This window comes from Gymnodraco acuticeps, unplaced genomic scaffold, assembly GCF_902827175.1.
Source record: "Gymnodraco acuticeps unplaced genomic scaffold, fGymAcu1.1, whole genome shotgun sequence".
Lineage (NCBI taxonomy): Eukaryota > Metazoa > Chordata > Actinopteri > Perciformes > Bathydraconidae > Gymnodraco > Gymnodraco acuticeps.
The window spans coordinates 309,012-329,362 of NW_022989752.1; the positions used below are offsets into that span (position 1 = coordinate 309,012).

Here is a 20,351-nt window from a genome sequence, read left to right on the forward strand (position 1 = left end):
AGTGGGTGCAGTGGCAGACTCTTGCAAGGTATCACTTCTTGGATAGAAGTGCATATTGTATCAAAGCTGAATGTTACCTGCCAGGCTGGGTGAGTGGTGTTAGGAGAGTGCCGGACTTCGTATCTCAGCCGACCGGTATCAGAGTGGGGGGGGGTCGTCCCACTGCAGTATCAGTTCTGCCTTAATGGTCTGGATGTGTGACAGGTTGACTGGAGGACTCGGTTTCACTGCAGAAAAATAAAAGATTGTCTCACAAACAGAAGGACATCACAGCAGGATCAGTTTACTGCTAATCATAATGTCCTGTAAATCCTAAGGATTATTAGAACTGTATATGAAATAGAAGGATTTTCAACATATTGCTCTTAAAATTACAATATCTGAGTTTGTATGTGTTTGGGATTTAAAGATAAGCTCTGCAGCCTTTAAGGTCACTTAATACAGATGTGGTTATTAACCATGATATAACAGCACTCCACATCTAAAGGCGACCTTTGCAGTGATTACTATTATCTTCATAAAGACCAATCTTTACTTCTTGTCCTTATGCCAGGATTATGAAAATAAATTAGATTAATCCATCTCACGATTTAGTAAAAAATATTGACAAAAAAAAATCACTTTGCTTTTCAGTCTTGCATAGTGCAAGAAAAGTATGCACTTAAATGTCAGCCAATAATGAGTGGATTTTTAATCAAAACATACAGTTGGATATTTTTAATATTCAATGATTTATTCTTGGCAGTACATTAAGCTTAATATTTAGACTTATTGATCATTAAAAGGTGTATATTAGAGGCCAGCTCCCAGACTTGTATCTACTGTCACTCACTGAGACAGGTTGAATTATGACAAATATATATATATATATGTTTTATGAGACAATTGAGTCTCATAAAACACAGTGATGTCTACTGGGAGAGAAACAGTAATAATAGCTAAATAATGTATTTTCCAGACTGCTGTCATATCATTTAAAAAGACTGACTTTCTTGTTTTCCACCACTGAAGGTACTGTAAGGAGTGGACTAATTTAAACATGTTACCCTGCCTCTATTGGTAGACAGGAAATTGCCCTTTTCTTTTCATAGTCCTAACTTCATCACATTTGAATACACAGTCTTCAGTAATTTGAGCTTATTTTCATGGTTATAGAGGTAGAAAGATCTATTGATAGTTAATGAAGCATGTCCTTTCATTATGCAAATTGACCACACTGTTAAATACTCTAAAGCTGCACCACTTAGGAAAAATCATCTAAAAAGGCAGAAAATTAAAAAAAGACACGCATGAACCTCAGAGCGGCAACAATTAATTAGAGCAAGACATTTTAACAATTGTAATGATAATTCAAGCATTTTTTATTGACTTAACGCAAAGTATTTGATGATGTCAAGGGTCCCTATTGTAAACCGTTTTTCTTGGTCTTATATTGCTGCATGTTTTGAAGTTTTAAAAACCCGACACCATTTGTTGACGTCACCTCGGACCCTTGGGCTGATTAAACGATAATACAAGTAAGTGCCCAATGCAGCACACAGTTTTAACAAATACTTTAAGCTTTTCTCAGTACCACTTTCTAATAAGGAATACTTTGAATATCATTTATGATTTGTAACCAAATAGTTGAATATTACTATTATTTTACAATAATTTGTTTTTGTTTCTAAACTAATAATAAATAAATAAATAATGCTTCACACATGTTTAAAAGTTAAGAACAAGTTTAATGTTGCCAGATTGTGTACTGGGCAATGCCATCATTTAGAACTTGCCTTTATTATTACATTACATTGCATTTAGCTGACGCTTTTATCCAAAGCGACTTACGCGTTCGACCAACAAGATACAAACTTGAAGAAAACAGAATCATATAAGTACATCAGGTTTCATAGAGCCAAAACATTTCAAGTGCTACTCAACTGGCTATAGATAAGCCAGTCCTTTATTAGTATATAAGTGCTTTGTTAGTAATTCTATCGCTCGAAGTGGAGTCGAAAGAGATGAGTTTTCAGTCTGCGCTGGAAGATGTGTAAGCTATCTGCTGTCCTGATTTCAATGGGGAGCTCATTCCACCATTTTGGAGCCAGGATAGCAAACCCACGTGTTTTTGCTGATGGGAACTTGGGTCCCCCTCGCAGTGCGGGTGCAGCGAGCTGTTTGGCTGATGCAGAGCGGAGTGCACGTGCTGGGGTGTACAGTTTAACCATGTCCTGGATGTAGGAAGGGCCAGATCCATTCGCAGCATGGTACGCAAGTACCATTGTCTTGAAGTGGATTCTAGCAGTTACCGGAAGCCAGTGAAGGGAGCGGAGGAGCGGTGTGGGAAAATGTAGGAAGGTTGAAGACCAGACGAGCCGCTGCATTCTGGATGAGCTGCAGAGGTCGGATGGCACATGCAGGTAGACCAGCCAGGAGGGAGTTGCAGTAGTCTAGGCGTGAGATGACGAGAGCCTGGGCCAGAACCTGCGTCGCTTTCTGGGTCAGGTGGGGACGTATCCTCCTGATGTTGTAAAGCATGTATCTGCAGCAGCGGGTTGTAGCAGCGATGTTTGCAGTGAAGGACAGTTTGTTATCTAGGGTCACACCCAGATTCCTTGCAGTCTGAGTCGGGGAAACAATAGAGGTGCCGATGTTGATTGTCAGGTCAAGAGTGGGACAATCTTTTCCCGGAAGGAAAAGCAGTTCAGTCTTGTCAAGGTTGAGCTTGAGGTGGTGAGCAGACATCCACTGAGAGATGTCAGCTAGACAAGCAGAGATTCGTGCGACGACCTGGGTCTCTGAGCGGGGAGAGGACAGAATTAATTGGGTGTCGTCAGCGTAGCAGTGGTATGAAAAACCATGCGGGCTAATGACAGATCCGAGCGAGTTTGTGTACAGGGAGAAGAGGAGGGGACCAAGAACAGAGCCCTGAGGGACCCCTGTAGTTAATTGACAAGGGTCAGGGTCGGACTCGGACCCTTTCCAAGTTACCCTGTAGGTACGGTCTTTGAGGTGCCTAAACCCATTTAGTAGGTAGTCTGTGAATTACTAGCATTCAGTTTTACATTTGTATTAGGTGCAATAGCACTTATTTCATACATTACAATACAACACCTGCAGCACAGACATAACTGTAGCTACGGCAGAGCAAAAGTTTTCCAATTAAGGTAAAAAAACAAGGATAACTCCTTGGAGATGCATTTCATAAGAAGCTGCAAGGCCTAAAGTTCATAGAGAAAACAAATGTACATTATAAAACGGACAAGTCAAATCAAGATCTGATTGGTTCTTAGCCGTGATATAATGAGCGTATATCATAGGTAGAATTGTAGTTACTTTTCACAAGTCAGTATCCCTCCGTGTGAGAAAAAGCTACAACCGTTACATTACGTCCGTTACGAAACTAACTAACTAATAAAGCTTAATATGAAAACATTTAAGGTTAACTTCGACCTCCGGGGTGGCCTTACTATGGAGGATTGAGCAGTGCCTATCTCCAGAAAAAAAAAGCACCTAAACGACGACATGCAGAGCTACGTGAAGAGCAGGTAGACCAACTGGAAAAGTACCACCATTCAAAAGCTTTCTGATGCGGGTCTTGAAACAAAGCAGAGAAATTATGACCGTTAGTGGCCACAGGTGCGAAAGCTCTCTCCAGAGCTACTGGAAGCCGAATCTCGGGGACCGGAGAAAGTGGAGCAATATTCTCACCACACCAAGCAACAGCCTAGTACAGGGGTGGCCAACCAGTCAGAGGTTAAGAGCCAACAAATGTTCTATGTTACTGCAAAGAGCCACATCAAACACACAGTCACTGATACCGCTTGTTTCAGTTTTCTGGAGACAAGATTTCAACCACGTCACTGATGCATTTTTGTGGCATTGGGATATATTTGTTTTAAATCCTCTGGAGCAGAGAGAGGAGCTTATTGTTATTGATTAATGCATCAGTGTTTCTTAGGGTCAAAAACACTAAACTCACAACTTAAAATGAAAGCGTTTAGTTTATTTAATAAAAGAGCACATGTTCAATGTGAAAAGTGACAGTAGTTATAGATTATTTGCAATTTGGTGCTATATATATATAAAAAAAAAAAAATGATATATATTTTTTGGGCGAGGGGCTCCGTTGGCGGGGCGCAGCGCCCCTCCAAGACAATGGTAGGCGAAACACTGGATAGTGTTTAATCAACGATAGGTTCCCCCCCCCCCTCAAAGGTGATGGTTCACTGCATCGCAGGTATTATTGTGATTGGCTCTTGGGCCACATCAAAATTACCTGACACCACACATACGTGGGGAGATGGGGGAGAGCCGGGACGAAAGTAACACGGGACGAAAATAACGGAGCGATTTTATCCGAGCCCAAACAACTTTGACCGGCCAAATTACGTCAGAATTATCAACATTCAATACTTAACAGACCTACTAAATATCAGGTTTAACTGTCAGGAGTAGTGTTGTCACGATACCAACATTTTGGTTTCGATACCAAGTCAAGAATTGCGATTCCGATTCTTTTTCGATACTTTTCTTAAAAAAAGGGAAACAGTCTTAAATGTAATTATTGTGCTTTATTTCACACCAGAACCATAACCATAACACAACCTTTAAACAATGAGAACAATAAATAAAATAAATGACAAGAATTCGTATTAAATAAAATTAATAAATGTCTTACAGACAGGCCTCATGGTGTCCGTAGGCTTGCCCTCACTGTCAGAGATATAGCTAAAATACATCAAAAATGTCGCTTCTGGCGTCTTTTTTGTCAACAAGCCGAGGCGCAGCGGCAGTTGCACTCCCACTTGCAGCCATGCTTCTCGTTTTCTCACATGCTCTGGCAGCTAGTGCGTGCATGAGAGAGGGGAGGGACTTAGAGCGTGTTTGAGAGGGGCGGGACTGCAGGCACGGCTGCAGTGCAGGGATTGGAAGCAGAGCGCTGAACACACGGCTCTTATTAAAACGGCGCTTTCTCACCGGAGTACTTTTCCCCGTCATTCTTAAAGTACCGATAGGCCCAGGGGCGGATCTACCGGGGTGGCATGGGGTGGCAACTGCCACCCTAAACAATAGCCTTGCCACCCCAGCTGCCACCCCAGTTGGCATCTTTCTTTTGAAAGAAAAGTTGTGGCTCATCGGACATTTATGAGAGAAAATCTCTAATGTCCGAGTGCAAGTGAATGCAGCACAAGACGCGAGTCTTGTAACCCCTCCCCCGTCCCTGGCGCGAGAGTGGAAATATGATTGGTGGCGAATTCACTTGAACGGGGGGATGGCGCAAAACGAGAAGCCTTTCGGACTCAAGTAGACGGAAGGAATGAGGTAGTTGCGGTCTACAATGACAGAGAAGAGACTGTGAAGTTTGGCTGCACTCAGCATTGAATCAAAACGCACTAAAGCTTTAGATCTTAATAAGTTTGTGAGGCGTTTTGCTGAACAACATGGTAATCGCCGCATTCAGCTGTAATAGGCATGCCAACTTCATGCTCTGCTCACGGATGACTCGATGAGCATAAAAAACTGTTAAGATGATGACATTGTATGCGTGTATATATTTTTTTATTTGTGGAGGTCTGCCCCCAAAAAACTGTTTTAAGTCCTGAAAAAGTAAAATAAGACGGTGTGTAAAACTACACTGCCCAGACAAAAAAAAGTAACCACTTTGATTTAACTAGGCCAGTAGGTAAGAACTTTCCACTGGACAATAACTTACTGCAGCGATGTATATGTGTTAGCTGAATACACGTTTTTTGAACCCCAACTGATGCAGTTAGTCACTTCTTTAATATTTGTTCTTTCTGATGTAAAGTCAAGGTTGTAACTGTATATCAATAATGATATAATTACTTGTTTTTCAAATTTGAAGGAGGGTGAGCAAGCATCTTGATGAACATTCATCATTAACTCCTCCAAAAAATATAGTTTATTCAATAATAAGTGAATATGTGAATCATAACAGTTCTTCACTATATCTGTAAAGCGTCTTTGAGCACCTGTAAAAGCGCTAACAAATTAAATCTATTATTATTATTATTATTATTTATTAACAGTGATTGACAGCTGATAGGAATAATATGATTGTTAATAGTATCATATTCATTCAGACAAACATCGATGAGACAGTTAATTAATATACTTATTGCAGCAGTCTTCATATATTTGGTACCCCTGCTGGTCTAAGAGTGAAACCAACTCATTCAGTTAAAATTCATTAAATTACGTCTGCCACCTTATATATGCATATGTAAGGCTTTACTGATGTGCCACAATAATATCACCTATGTCATTGAGTTAAAATATTAATATTGTGCCTTTCCAAGTTAATATTGATTGTAGGGGTGTAACGGTTCACAAACATTTCGGTTCGGTACGTACCTCGGTTTTTAGGTCACGGTTCGGTTCGGTACGTTTTCGGTACAGCAGAAAAAATTATCACAAAACATTAAATATATATTTGTTAATTATTATTAAACTGTGAATAATGTATTCAAATAAATACAAAATATAATAAAATAAACATTAAGGTGCAGCATTTCGATGAACTGAAATAATCTGTATTTGAACTGTACTGTACTAGTACCTAAGCAGCCAGTTTGACATTAGGACTTGCTTGTCATTGTATTTTCATGTTTTTTTAAAGAGAAATGAACTTGTCCACATTGCTTGCCGAAAGGGCAGATCTGCTGGCACTAATAATGTCTCCTGCTGTGGAGAACACCCTCGCTAGGGACAGAGGTAGCAGATACAGCCAGGTAGCGCTTTGCTAACATGGCAACATAAGGATATTTGGCGTTTTTATTAGCTTTGGCTCGGTCTGAACTTTTTGCGAGTGGTGGAGGCTTAAATGCTAGTGGGAGTTGGGTTTGCACTTCAGTCTTTTGGTACCGGTGATATTCACGTTCGGGTGATGCCTTTTCATATGAGTGCAAGTTTGATGTATTGCCAGCCGCGTAACCAATTTTAGTTGAACAATGCCGACAAACAGCTTTGGTTCGGTCCACCTGTCTTTGTCCGTCATCCTTGTACGTAACTGCGAAACCAAAATGTTCCCAAACCGGAGACTTCAATGATGCTGGAGGATTTTCGAGCTCAACTTTATCTGCGTTCGCCATTTCGACAGTTCCTCAAATTACTGACTACATTTGAACGCATCCCTGTGACCAGCTCTCATAGTATGCCTCTCGTCCAATGAAATGACTTGGTCGCTCTATGATATATATACCTGAGATTACTTCCAGAAAGTTGTTCATGTTCTCAATTTTTTACGTTTAACGCTATATTCGTTCGGTACACACGTGTACCAAACCGAAGGGCCCGTACCGAATAATTTCAGTACGGGTACGTGTACCGTTACACCCCTAATTGATTGATATGATTGCGATTTAAATCAGCATATACTTCTGCCAGGGGATGCCACCCCTCAAAATCTCCTGCCACCCTCTTGCCACCCCATGAATATTTGTCTAGATCCGCCCCTGGATAGGCCTACTAATGAAACGGAGGAATCGTAACGTTTTTAACGGCAGGGTATCGCGGTATACCTTTCAAGTATCGGTACACCGTGCAACCCTAGTCAGGAGTCAGTGTCACTCCTCCAAACTCACACATATACAATTCGATATGAACTGAAGAGCCGCATGAAACTAGGCAAAGAGCCGCATGCGGCTCGAGAGCCGCGGGTTGGCCACCCCTGGCCTAGTACAACCTCAACCAGTAACCACGTAAGCCATTCTACTGATGCTGGACAGATTTCAGTGGCTGCACAATAAACGGCAACATACAAATGAATGTAAATAAATAGCCAAATAATCCATCAACGCTCTCTGTTAGCAGAGTAAGCATAACTTCATTGCTGTTTAGCATCCAAATAAGCGGAGGAATAACGAAACATCAGAGACAGTGGCATTTCATTCAATGGGCTCTCCCATTGGAGGCGTGGCTTTATTTATACCCATCATGACCTTTAACCTGTTACGCTATTGGCTTCCGGTCATGCACAACAAATAACACGAATTGGTAACACATTTACCTGAATGTTAACACCCCCACTTGATATCACATTTGTGTTTTGTTTTTTAACAAATAAAAACATTATAAGGTTCTCTACCTTACAGAAATTGTTACTCTCCAAACATAAACTTTGCAAACTTAATCAACTTAAACTTTGGTGCAGGTTTTGTCATAACATCAGCCACCATCTGGTCTGTTGGACAATAAATCAGATTTGTTTTTCCCCCTTCCACAGTAGACCTCAGAAAATGATACTTAATGTCAATATGCTTGCATCTCTGTCTGTTAACAGGATTCTTTGCCAACGCTATTGTGCCCTGGTTGTATCGTAAATCGTAGGTAGTGTATATTCACATTTGTCAATGCCTTCTAGTAGTTGTATTAAGTACATACACTCCTGCATAGTAGCTGCTAAAGCCATATACTCAGCTTCACAAGTTGATAATGCGACAGTTGGCTGCTTTTTTGTTTTCCAGGAAACCAGTGGCCCGCTCTCATTAAGGCTAACACAATAACCTGACATACTATGTCTGTCGGTTAGATCAGCAGCCCAATCTGCATCACTGTATGCTTGTAAGCCCAGTTTTTCACTCTTACTTTTCCGGTAACACAGTTCCCTGTCGATTGTACCTTTCAAATATCTCAGTACATGTTTTACAGTAGTCCATTGCTCTTCTGTCGGCTCAGAAAAATACTGGGACAGTTTACTGACAACAAAACTCAAATCAGGCCTTGTGCACACAGCCAGGTAGATCAGGCTACCTACTGCCTCTCTGTACATTCTAACATCCTTCATCGGTACAGCATCATCTAAGTAGTTAAGTTTTTGCTCACAAGGTGTCGCTCTCGGTTTACAATCCTGCATGTTAAACCTTTCAAGTATTTTGTTCACATATTTCTTCTGTGACATCTTTACACATGAATCAGTTTGATCAAAATCAATGCCCAGGAAATGTTTTAGTTTCCCCAAGTCTTTCATCCTGAATTTAGCTGTGAGCATCTCCTTAACAACTTTCAATGCATTGTTATCACTAGCTGCAATGATTATGTCATCAACCCATATTATCATTATCACTTTCCAGTTTTCAGTTTCTTTTGTGTAAACACAATGGTCAGCCGGGTTCTGTAGGAACTCTTTTTCACTCAGATACTCATGCAGCATTTTGTTCCAATTTCTGCCTGACTGTTTAAGCCCATATAGTGACTTTTCTAGCTTGTACACCAACTTTTCACCTTTACTGGATTTGACCTCAAAACCTTCTGGCTGTTCCATGTATATCTCACAGTCTATTGGTGCATGTAGGTAAGCAGTTTTAACATCCATTTGGTGTAAAATCAGATTTTCCTGTGCTGCTTTTTGCATTAACACTCTGATACTGGTGAGGTTAGCGGTAGGTGAAAATGTCTCATCATAGTTTTCGCCCCTTTTCTGACTGTATCCCTTGGCTACATATCGTGCCTTGTATCTTTCGGACCCATCAACATTGGTTTTGATATCATACACCCATTTACCCCCCACTGCTCTCTCACTCTGAGGTAAGTTGGTCAGGATAAATGTATCATTTTCTTTAGTGATTGCATTTCCTCATCCATTGCAATAACCCATTGTTTTGACTCAGATGAAGTTACAGCTTCCCTAAATGTTAAAGGGATATTGCACATTAATCTGTAACAATAGTCAATATTTGTCAGTAGCTGATCCTCACTTTCCTTACCACATACACTGGCACATAAGTAAGCTGGCTTCTTCCTCACTCTTGAAGGATAACGCCTAAGCTCACTCTTGTCGTCTTCTGTCTCTGTTACCACAGGTATAGATACTGGACTAACGTTAGTATCACACTTGATTTTGCCAGATTTGTTCTGTACCTCAAAGTCATCATCAGAGACAGTTTGTGTTTCTCTTTCTGAATTGGTCTTGGTCACAAACTTCACAAGTCTAGATTTTTGCACTTTTCCACTGTGAGGGAAATAGACCATGAAGGCTGGACTATTTTTGTCATATCCAACAAAAATTCCCTCCTCACACCTTGAGTACATAGCACACTGACCCAAACTTGTGCATTCTGGACAGGTTAGGCCGTCTACCTGTCAGCATAAAGTAAGGTGTCTGTTTTGTGCGGTTGTTAAAGCATCTATTCCTTACTACGGCTGCTGTCTGTACTGCATAGGTCCACATACTTTTTGGCATCTCATTTTCTATAAGCATGCACCTGGCCATGTCAAAAAGTGTGCGCCAATTCCTCTCAGCAGTGCCATTTTGATGTGGGGAGTACGGTGCTGACTTTTCATGTCTAATCTTATTACTGCATAGCAATGCTTGGTAATGTTTCCCTGTGAACTCTGTGCCATTGTCTGACCTGATACATTTTACTTTCCCGTATGGGGCAGTATCGGCCAGAAATCTCTCTGTTGCTTGCACTGTGTCACTTTTGTTTTTAAGGAAATACACAAACACTGCACTGGAGTAATCATCTGTGAATGATAAAGCATACTTAAAGCCTTCTCTGGATTGCGGATCTATTGGTCCTGCTATATCTGTGTGCACCAACTCTAGAGCTTCTCTGGCTCTAACATCAGGCTCCCTGTTCCTGGTTTGGGTAAACTTCCCTTTAGTGCATACATCACAATGTGGAGGTTTGTTTACCTTACCCTTAACTGACATGCCTTTAACAACATTCTGTAACTTCTGAATATCATCATAATTACAGTGTCCTAGGATCTCATGCCATGTCTGTAAATCATAACACCTGTTGCATTGGTCATCACATTCATCATTTACTGTGTTCAAGAAATAAAGTCTGTTCAATTCATAAATGTGAAAATGTGTACCGTCTTTGTGTTGCAGGACGTCTTTGCCCTGCTCGAAGGTTACCGTTGCTCCTTTGGTAGTAGCTGCTTTCACAGAAAAAATGTCTTGGGGGTACGATGGGATGTACAACACCTTATTCAGGGTTGTTTTGTGTCTTTTCCCCATGCTATCCACCATAATAACAACAACAGCGTCCCCTCTTCCTTCTGCTACACCATTGCACCTGGTACCATCAGCTAATTCCACACAGTGGGATTCAGCCTGGAAGTCATCATCAACCTCTTGAACTTTGTTACATCCGTGACGATATGTGAAGTCGCCCCTGTGTCCACCATCAGTCCTCTCTCGGTGATGCTGTGCCCTGGCTGGACCTTGTTGTCCACGTCGTTGACTCGGAAAGCATACTCCTCGCCAGTCGTTTCATCCGAAGCTTTCCGCGCGTCGTCCTCCCGTCGCTGCTTCCGCCTGCAGGCCGCATCCCGATGCGTGTTGCTTTTACAATGACTGCACCACAGCTTACGTTGGCACGTTCCGGCCTTGTGTCCACTCAGGCCGCACCTGTAACAAACAATGTCCGCACACTTGGTTCCTTTATCCCATGCTCTTGGAACAGAGGGGTCGTCTTGGTCTCAACTGCTCCCGCGCCCTCATGACGTTGTCCTCTGGTGGCGGTGTGCGCATTCGCTCAGTATCCTCATAGCTGCGGAGCTTAGTCTTAAATTCCGCAAAACGTATTGTCCGGTCAATTTGCGTGATGTGGATGGCGAATGGTTTAAATGATTCTGGCAGTCCCTTCAAAACCATTGCTACAAGAAGCCCATCACTTAATTTATCCTCCGCGTTTCTCAAAGCGGTGATGGCGGTCTCTGCACGTATTATATACTCCATCACACTTTCACTGCTTGACTTTAGGAGTGATGTCAGTTCAGTATATAGGCTGATAATACGTGGTTTACCTGTGCCAGCATAATAGTCTCTTAAAATCTTCAATGCCTGCCGACCATTATCCGCTGCCTCCCTCATTACAAGGGACAAACTTGTGTCATCAAGAAATTGGATAAGCTCTGCATAAGCCTCTTCATTTTTCCCTTCATCGTCCGCCTCTTCATCTTCCTCAATTATGTCCGTAGGACTCCTTAAAATAGTATTCTTCAGTCCCTGTAAGCGAAGATGGCCCAAGAATTTAGTCTCCCACAGTTCATAGTTCTTTTCATCCCCGTCAAACACTAGCCGAGACCAGCGGCTACTGGATCCTGTGCCCAACCTGCTCATGGCGTTAGCTTAGCTTGCTAATCCACCACACGTGCTACGTTGCGACTTTCCATCGGTGGACAAACGCCGGAAATACTTATTTGGGTGTCTCTGGGCCCATAACCTGTTAGCAGAGTAAGCATAACTTCATTGCTGTTTAGCATCCAAATAAGCGGAGGAATAACGAAACATCAGAGACAGTGGCATTTCATTCAACGGGCTCTCCCATTGGAGGCGTGGCTTTATTTATTCCCATCATGACCTTTAACCTGTTACGCTATTGGCTTCCGGTCATGCACAACAAATAACACGAATTGGTAACACATTTACCTGAATGTTAACACTCTCTGTCTAATATGTTCGCTAGTTGTTAGTGTTGTTGCATAGCAACCACCTCGCACTATGTTTCGTGCAGAAGCCAACGGAGGGACTATTTTATTTTGAACATCATTATTTACTAATAACAAGTATTTAAAGGGGACCTATCATGCAAAATGCACTTTTTTACATCTTTTATACATGAATATGTGTCCCCGGTGTGTCAGGGAACTCACCAAGTGTCAGAAAACACAACCCTCTCTCTTTCCCTCCATACCCAAATCTCTAAAAACGGGGCTGCAACGGAGCTGATTATTATTTGAATGTTTCTGACATCAGAAAAGGGGTGCTCCGCCTATATGGGCAACTCTCCACCTATCAGGGGAATGAGAGACCGCTCGAAAGCGCTGGAGACGCTGTAGTACATATGCCAGGCCTGTAAGTGGCGCAGTAGTCTGCCACAAAAGCAGAATCAGCTCTTGCAAAAACAGGGCTGGAAAAGAGCAAATAGAGCAAAATGAGTCATGGCTAAAATGCATGATCTGTTTGGTATTTAAAAAAAAAAAAATCACAGACATGTTTTATATAGGTATGGCCCTACAATATATGTTTAAAATATAGCATGATAGGTCCACTTTAAATTAGAGTGTGTATTTTTCTTTCATATTGCCACACTTGGTAACCGTTTTATAAAAGCAATAGCTCACTTCAGGCCGTGAGCTATTGCTTAAAGTGGACCTATCATGCTATATTTGAATAATATATTGTAGGGCCATACCTATATAAAACATGTCTGTGAAGTTGTTTTTTCAAAATAACAAACAGATCATGCATTTTAGCCATGCCACATTTCGCTCTATTTTCTCTTTTTTAGCCCTGTTTTTGCAAGGGCTGAATCTGTGAGAAGTCTTCTTCGTTGCTTTTGTGACAGACTACAGCGCCACCTACAGGCCTGGCATATGTACTACAGCGTCTCCAGCGGTTTCGAACGGCAATGGCCGTGGCTGTTTCCTCCTGAAAGGTGGAGAGTTGCCCATATAGGCGGAGCTCCTCGTTTCTGACGTCAGAGATATTTCAAATCTGTATCAGTCTGTATCAGATCCGTTGCAGCCCCGTTTTTAGAGATTTGGGTATGGAGGAAAAGAGAGAGGGTTGTGTTTTCTGACACTTGGTGAGTTCCCTGACACATCACCGGGGACACATATTCATGTATAAAAGACGTACAAAAGTGCATTTTGCACGATAGGTCCCTTTTAAGTATAGGCCTCCACCACAACAGACTCTTACAACTTCCTACTGATATAAAACAAAGAATGAAGACATTTCCTCTTACCAGGTCGGGAAGGAATTCTGAGAAGAACTGAGGGAGGGATGGCGTCGGTAAGGCTGACAGTTACCACAGTGACAAAGCTTGTCGTAGCGTCAAGAACAACCGAGCACATAAATAAAACCTCCACCTTGCAGATCACAGGATTATCATACGGTGTATTCCCATCATTCTCCTCTTTCTTCGACCTGACAAAAGTAAAAATACTTCAAAATACTGAATAATTTGTTATTAACATTGAAGGCAAATCTTTGAACCGTTACTGTACATACCTGTGCAATTGTATGTACTAATGAAAATTGTGTGACATGATTGGAAGCTAAAGAACAGTTAATAAATGGACCTTGAGGTGAAATAATTTTTTCAATTTTTTTTTTACTTAGCGAAAACTGAGCAGTGAACAAAATGTAAAAGCTGAAAAATGTCCGTCTTATCAAAAGTGTGTGAGATCAGGGGTGAATTGTCCTCTTTATCCCCGCAACAAAAAAAGCCTGGAGCCTGTGTTACATCATGCAGTTTCCCCCACTGCTGATCAAAATAAACACAGCATACTTAGCCCCCCACTGAGCAGAAGGGAAACAGATTAGACTCACACTAAGACCCCGGCCACACGAGGACGAAAACGGCTAAACGCATAGGATTAACGCAAACGCAATCGCAAACAAGCTTCCGTCCACACGCAATAGTTATCCGGATAGTGTCTGCCCACACGAGACGGCTCCGTTGAGCTCCAACCGCTGGAGAAGCTGCAGTACATTTGCAGGAGCCTGTACGTGGCGCTGTAACTTCCTCCACAAAAGCAGCGAAGAAGCATGGTTGTCATGGTTGCCCTTCTGTTTATTCTCCGCGGTGGGGGCCGAGGGAACCGGGCAGAGTTTTTCGCCAGTCAACGTGTATTAAAGTTTAAATCCTCCGACAAAATTATAAAAGTGCCGGTCAAAGGTCTTCTTTGTTATTTATTGAGCTTTAAAACAAATGAATAATGACTCTATATAATATAATAATATAAATACACGGAGCCTCTCTTTTTCCTCCCACTCTTCGGACAGCGCCAGTGTCTGTTTCATGCAGCAGCTGATCCAGTAATGAGTGACCCGGCCGACAGTAAAAATAAACATATTTATAACTAGTTTAGGTAGTTTGAGAGGTGTCTCCGTCCTGTCAGATTAGACTTCACTCGCGTTTATGTCCATATCGAGAGAAAGATAAATAATCTGAATTCAGTGTGCAGTTTACTTTGACGCGGGGGTGAGCAGCAGAGGTGGGGAGAGGCGGGGCTATTGCGCAATCATTATCAGAAAATGATCGCTGAAGCTGCAGTACATATCCACAAAAGCAGCGAGTAAGATCCCCCCCGGATGTGTAAGTCTGCTGTAGATGTTGCACAAAGAACTGTAGCATGGTCAGTAGCGTCCGGAGCAGGATAGCAACTCTGCGATCCGCCATTGTTGTTGTTGTTGGTGGCGAAACACATCAGCAATGGCGCGGGGTACGCGGAGGTGAGCAGCAGAGGTGGGGAGAGGCGGGGCTATTGCGCAATCATTATCAGAAAATGATCGGATAGGGCGCACACACGGAGCTGTTTGACCCACCAGAGCGTTGCGTATGCCGATCTATCCACCTTGGGACCCGTTATCGTTTCCTCAGTCGTTTAGTGCCGTATGCGGTCGTCCTCGTGTGGCCGAATGGTCTATATGACACTAAACAGTAACGCAAACGGCCGTTTTCGTCCTCGTGTGGCCGGGGCATAATACACACACAAACAAACAACAAAGAAAAGAAACACAGAAAATGAAATAGTGAAGTTTCATACTTACGACACACTCTGTAAGCTAATTGCCTTGACACCAGCAGCCTTTGTGGTTGATGGTGGGCCGTGTGATTGAAGTTCACATATTAGATTTTCCCAGTTTTCATCAATTTTGCACAGAATGTCCAAACAGGTGCCTGACAAGAAATCAGATTTGCATGTTAGGAGCACGTTGAGAGACATCTCCACGTGATTTACTGTTGACTGTGACCTTCAAATAAGGGCTTCTGAGAAACAGGCTAGCTTCATATTCTGAGAACAGTGAAATATTATAGCTGCAAGCACACATACTGAGGTACGGTTCCTGCCTGGAAACGTCATTACAAAAGGACCAGTGCATGGGATTTGGGGGATCTAGTGGCAGAATATAAATAAAGTATTCATACACGTTTTTGAGCAGTAGGTGATTAACATTTTTATTATCTGAATGTTGCTTTTGAGCTGACATTTCATAATAAGCACTTAATACAAGGTAGACCTGGGAATTATGGGAATGTCACACGTTTTGCACAACATTAGTATTGTTCAAAGATGTGTTAAGATATTTCAGGCTGGTCCAAAGTAGTGGACTAAAAGAATATCAAGTGTTTTTAGAGATGAGGTAAACACAGATGTGCTTCAGCATGTCATGGGCGTGTTTTCCGTAGCATTAAAGAGTAAAGTTTCCATCAGCATCTAACCGGACCCAAGGGACATTAACAGATCCGCTTGCACACTGTTGCAAAGTCCTGCAGCTGAAAAGCTATTTAGCACACTAACTGACATTAGTAGCGCAGTTTACACATGTTCAGCAAGCTTAAGCTCAGGAAAGGATGTGTATTCATGTTTGTAGGTTGAATAAGGACAACACGTAACCAGGAATGCTTATACAAAACTTTGTGTTCTATAAAATAAATTGTTATTTAAAAAAGCTCTTTTGATCAATCTCAGCCTTCTCACGTTATTAACCCACACCTATCTTAAAGACAATTTGGTACTTAAACCAACAGAATGATAAATAAAATGAATATGGCTAACCAAAGAATATGAATGAGCAAAACGCTCTGGGACCTTTGGGAGCTGTATCATACCTGACTGTCAAAAAGGCCTCATAAAGCAGAAAGGAGGCGTATAAGGAGTATGTCTACAACTTCTCCATTTGATCATCATTGCTTGGGGATGAATCTTGAAGATCTCAGCTAATCACCATTGATTCAAATGTCCCCCTGCACCACACAGATCGATGAAAACAAACAAATCCTCCACACCTCCCTCGTCTCAATATAATCTCATCTCAATCTTCACGCTGATAATATCAAAAGAGCATTTTATAATTATGACTCACTTGGAAAGGCCCCCCATTTGCTCTTTAAACTTAAAGACCTGCGTACTTTCTCCTCCTGCTAGAGAACACAGTGATGCTGAACGACCCCCCAGATGAATATGAAACGGATGAGACGGAAATGTAATTCTGTGCTGATCAGAGGGAGGGGGGGTGGGCAAGCTTAAAGTGTAATGAACCTGTCAGGCTGATCTTTGGAGGCACATATATCGGTGACAAGTGATGACACTGCAAGAAGAATGGTGAATCGTGAGGCTCCTTCACACACCCTGCTGTTTGTTCTGATGAGCCACATTACACAACCACCCTGTTGCTACTTGGAATGAAAAGTGTGTCATCTTCATGTTTGCTTTTAAACAGACAGGGTTCAATGTTCCCATAAAAACATGTCACTGAATTTGTCATGCGGCAAGTTAAAAATTCTCCCAACAAAAGATTAAGCATATCTGAATGTATAGGAGAATCGTTCTGAGTCTCTGTCGGTCTCATTAATCTGCTACCTTGATGCATAAAAAAAGGCTAGTTTAATAATGTCTCTGTTAATTGTCTTTCTGAAGACATGTAACACCGACGCAGTGTAGAAAGCCCTGGATTAAACCGAAGGAAGGGACCTAAAGGTGCCAAACTGCATGTCAGTTGATATAATGCAAAACAGTCAGTACAGCTTGTTAAACAAAACCAGACTCACTGAAAAAAATAATTAGATTATCCTTAGTTTGGATTGGAAGCCTGATGTTAATTTGATCAGCCATTGAGAATCCTGACTGGCAGAGTTTGATATTCATTTGTTCATATTTGATTTCAATATATGAAAATACAGATATTGAGTGAGATACATTAATTCCCGTGCACTAACTCTTTTAACCGGGTCTTGTCAACCAGGATGAAAGCAACTCACATATGTTTTTGCTTTTTTAAGAAACATATTAGATACCAGTATTGAATGACCTCTCACCTCCAGAGGGATCAGGAGGGTGTGATCTGGTTGTGGAGCTCCTGAAGCTGCAGAGGGGATGGTGCAGGGGGTTTGAATCAGAGCGGTTTGTCTCCGGTGTGTGTGTGCTGTCTCCCTCCGCAGTGAGGTGGGCTGAGGGTGAGTCACAGCACAGCTCATCCTGCCAGGGGAGCTCCATGGCACCTGACTGCAGAGAGGCCCCCTCATCGAGCCCCAAACTCAGGGCCCCTGCTCACAGAGAGGAAGGTAAATTAAGAGGGAAGTATATTATATTACGTTTGGAGGGAGACAAATTTGAGTATTTTATATATCTTGTCTTATTGTTATCTTAACAAAATAAAATATTTCTCCCATTTAAAACAACCCAATGCTGTATTTTATTTACGTTTCACAGCAGAATAGTTTTTTTTCCAAGTTTGATAATGATATAAAAAAACATAAATTTAATGCATTTCTTATAAATAAAAAAAGTGATATAAAGCACCTGATAAAAAAAAGATACAATAGAAAATAGAATTGCTTTCCTGTTTCTGATAAAAATCTATGTTAACAAATGCCTTGCATGTAAAGTAAAACGTTCTTTTTTTTGCCAAAACAATCCTGAAATTGTTACATAAGTCCCCTGAACAAGGTGTTATCATTAGTCAAAGATAACTCATCTACTCTACATTCATTTATGAACAACTCGTCATTGAGTAAAAGATTGCCAGATTGGGTGGACAAAGAAATAGAGGACAAGAGAGCCATCTCAAGACATTTACATTGTTTTCTGTTCCCAAAAAGTCAAACAATATATGGCTTCTTTCTTTGAAATCCTTCATCTCATTTTGTTTTGAGGCAACAGCTGTGTTTTAGAAAAGAAGAAAAAGAATCCTGAGAAAAGACCTTGTTAGTCTCCAACTGGGTGATATTGATTTAGCTCAGGTGTAACTCCTTACGTCGGTTTGACAACTGGAGGGAAAACATTAATCTACTGTCAAAGAAGAGTACAGTGCTTTCATTTGGACAGCTATGCCCACATGGGCTCCACACGGGAAATCTGTCCACCATAACACCATCAATCTAAAGTGTGGTATGAGGCTGCTGCTGTGTTCAGTGGAGATGTTATAGTAATACACATCGTGACCAGTGCTACCTAAATATAATCAGTTTTGCGCAAAAATTAAGCATACGATATAACCAAAATAAAAATAAGCAATAGGGATTAAGGTGTTCCTCTTCTCTAACTAAGAAGGCCAATCTTCTCATACACATTAATAACATCCAGAATTACATTCATAATGTCAGAATCTCTTTGCCAGGACGAAAGCCTCACAAAATCAATAGGACAAATTAAACTTGTCAAACTTAGTAAATTGCCAACAAGTGCACTCATTTCAAATTAATCTATAGCATTCCTTGGACAAACCTCAGGGTATTTCTATGAACAATATAATACTTTACACAGTAAGATCCCTCCAATTTGTATTTCTGAGCTGAACCTCTATGGGGTGAGTTGTTATGCTTACATCAAACCTGAAAAGGATATATATATAAATATTGTTCTTTAAAAAAGGCTATAACCAGGTGGAAGAATGCATACAAGCTAAGCTATCACAAGTGTTGTGATGGAGGTGAAACTCACCATTGGATACCAAGAAGATTTGCATCAGGACCATCACTGTCATACACCAAACCCTGTAGAGAAACAAAGAGGGTGAGCGATGGCGGGAAAACGCTTGATATCGCAGTCATACAAAGAGAAAAAACAATGTAGATGATGAGAGAGCAACGAGATACAGATGATAACAACATTGAGTGAATCACGTATCAAGGGAAGGAACAGTTCATTTTGGATTGCTCCATGAACATAACACAAGTTTTAATGAGCGTTTTATGATTTTGGTCATCTTTATTGTTCTACAAATTCTACCAGTGCGATTACATATCTAAAGTGTTCTATTCAATGCTCTCTGTGACGCATTTGCTGGAAATGGGAGGAACTTCTGCAGGTTATCCATGTCGTGAATTATTAACAATCCATGCTTAATGAAGGAAAGAATAAATGGCCATCACCAGATCTCATGATATTCAAAACAAAACCAGCATCCTAGGAGAGCAGTGGGAGTTGTAGCCATACTGTAGATGCCACTGAACAGCCCAGTGCCAGGAAACATGAGTAGCACAGTACCGTGGAGGAACTAGTGTACCGACTTTTGTACAGACGTTACGCCAGACCTAAAGTGGCAGCCAGGAGTGTTGCGACACAAGACCATGGTCAGTATTAACAACGTTTCAGTTCCACACCCCCTCCCAGGAGAGTGTAGGGCTGGTAAAAAAAATGTGTTGCCATCACATCTCTGTGCAACAAGCTCCTCAACCCTTTCATCAACACATGACTCAGTTGTTGGAAAGAGGTGTCCTGAGTAATCACAGCTCATAATTGATTGTTCATTTTGTCACAATAAATTAACTTAAGAGCAGCATCACATGTATTTAGTCATCATATTGGGGGGTTTATCTCCCCCTAGTTGGGAATCCAAAGTATAGACACATCTGTGCTGTAGCCCAAATGTAAGAATG

At 41.4% G+C, this 20,351-nt stretch overlaps 1 protein-coding gene across 1 annotated transcript in view; it reads right to left on the bottom strand.

The window, feature by feature from the left end:
- lepr (leptin receptor) overlaps positions 1-20,351 on the bottom strand; it is a 40,852-nt gene that overhangs the window by 16,956 nt on the left and 3,545 nt on the right. The window contains 6 exon segments of the mRNA XM_034210398.1: positions 78-147; positions 149-227; positions 13,710-13,891; positions 15,521-15,650; positions 17,790-18,017; positions 19,414-19,466. Of these exon segments, the coding sequence (XP_034066289.1) occupies positions 78-147; positions 149-227; positions 13,710-13,891; positions 15,521-15,650; positions 17,790-18,017; positions 19,414-19,456 (732 nt within the window). The 5' untranslated portion in view covers positions 19,457-19,466.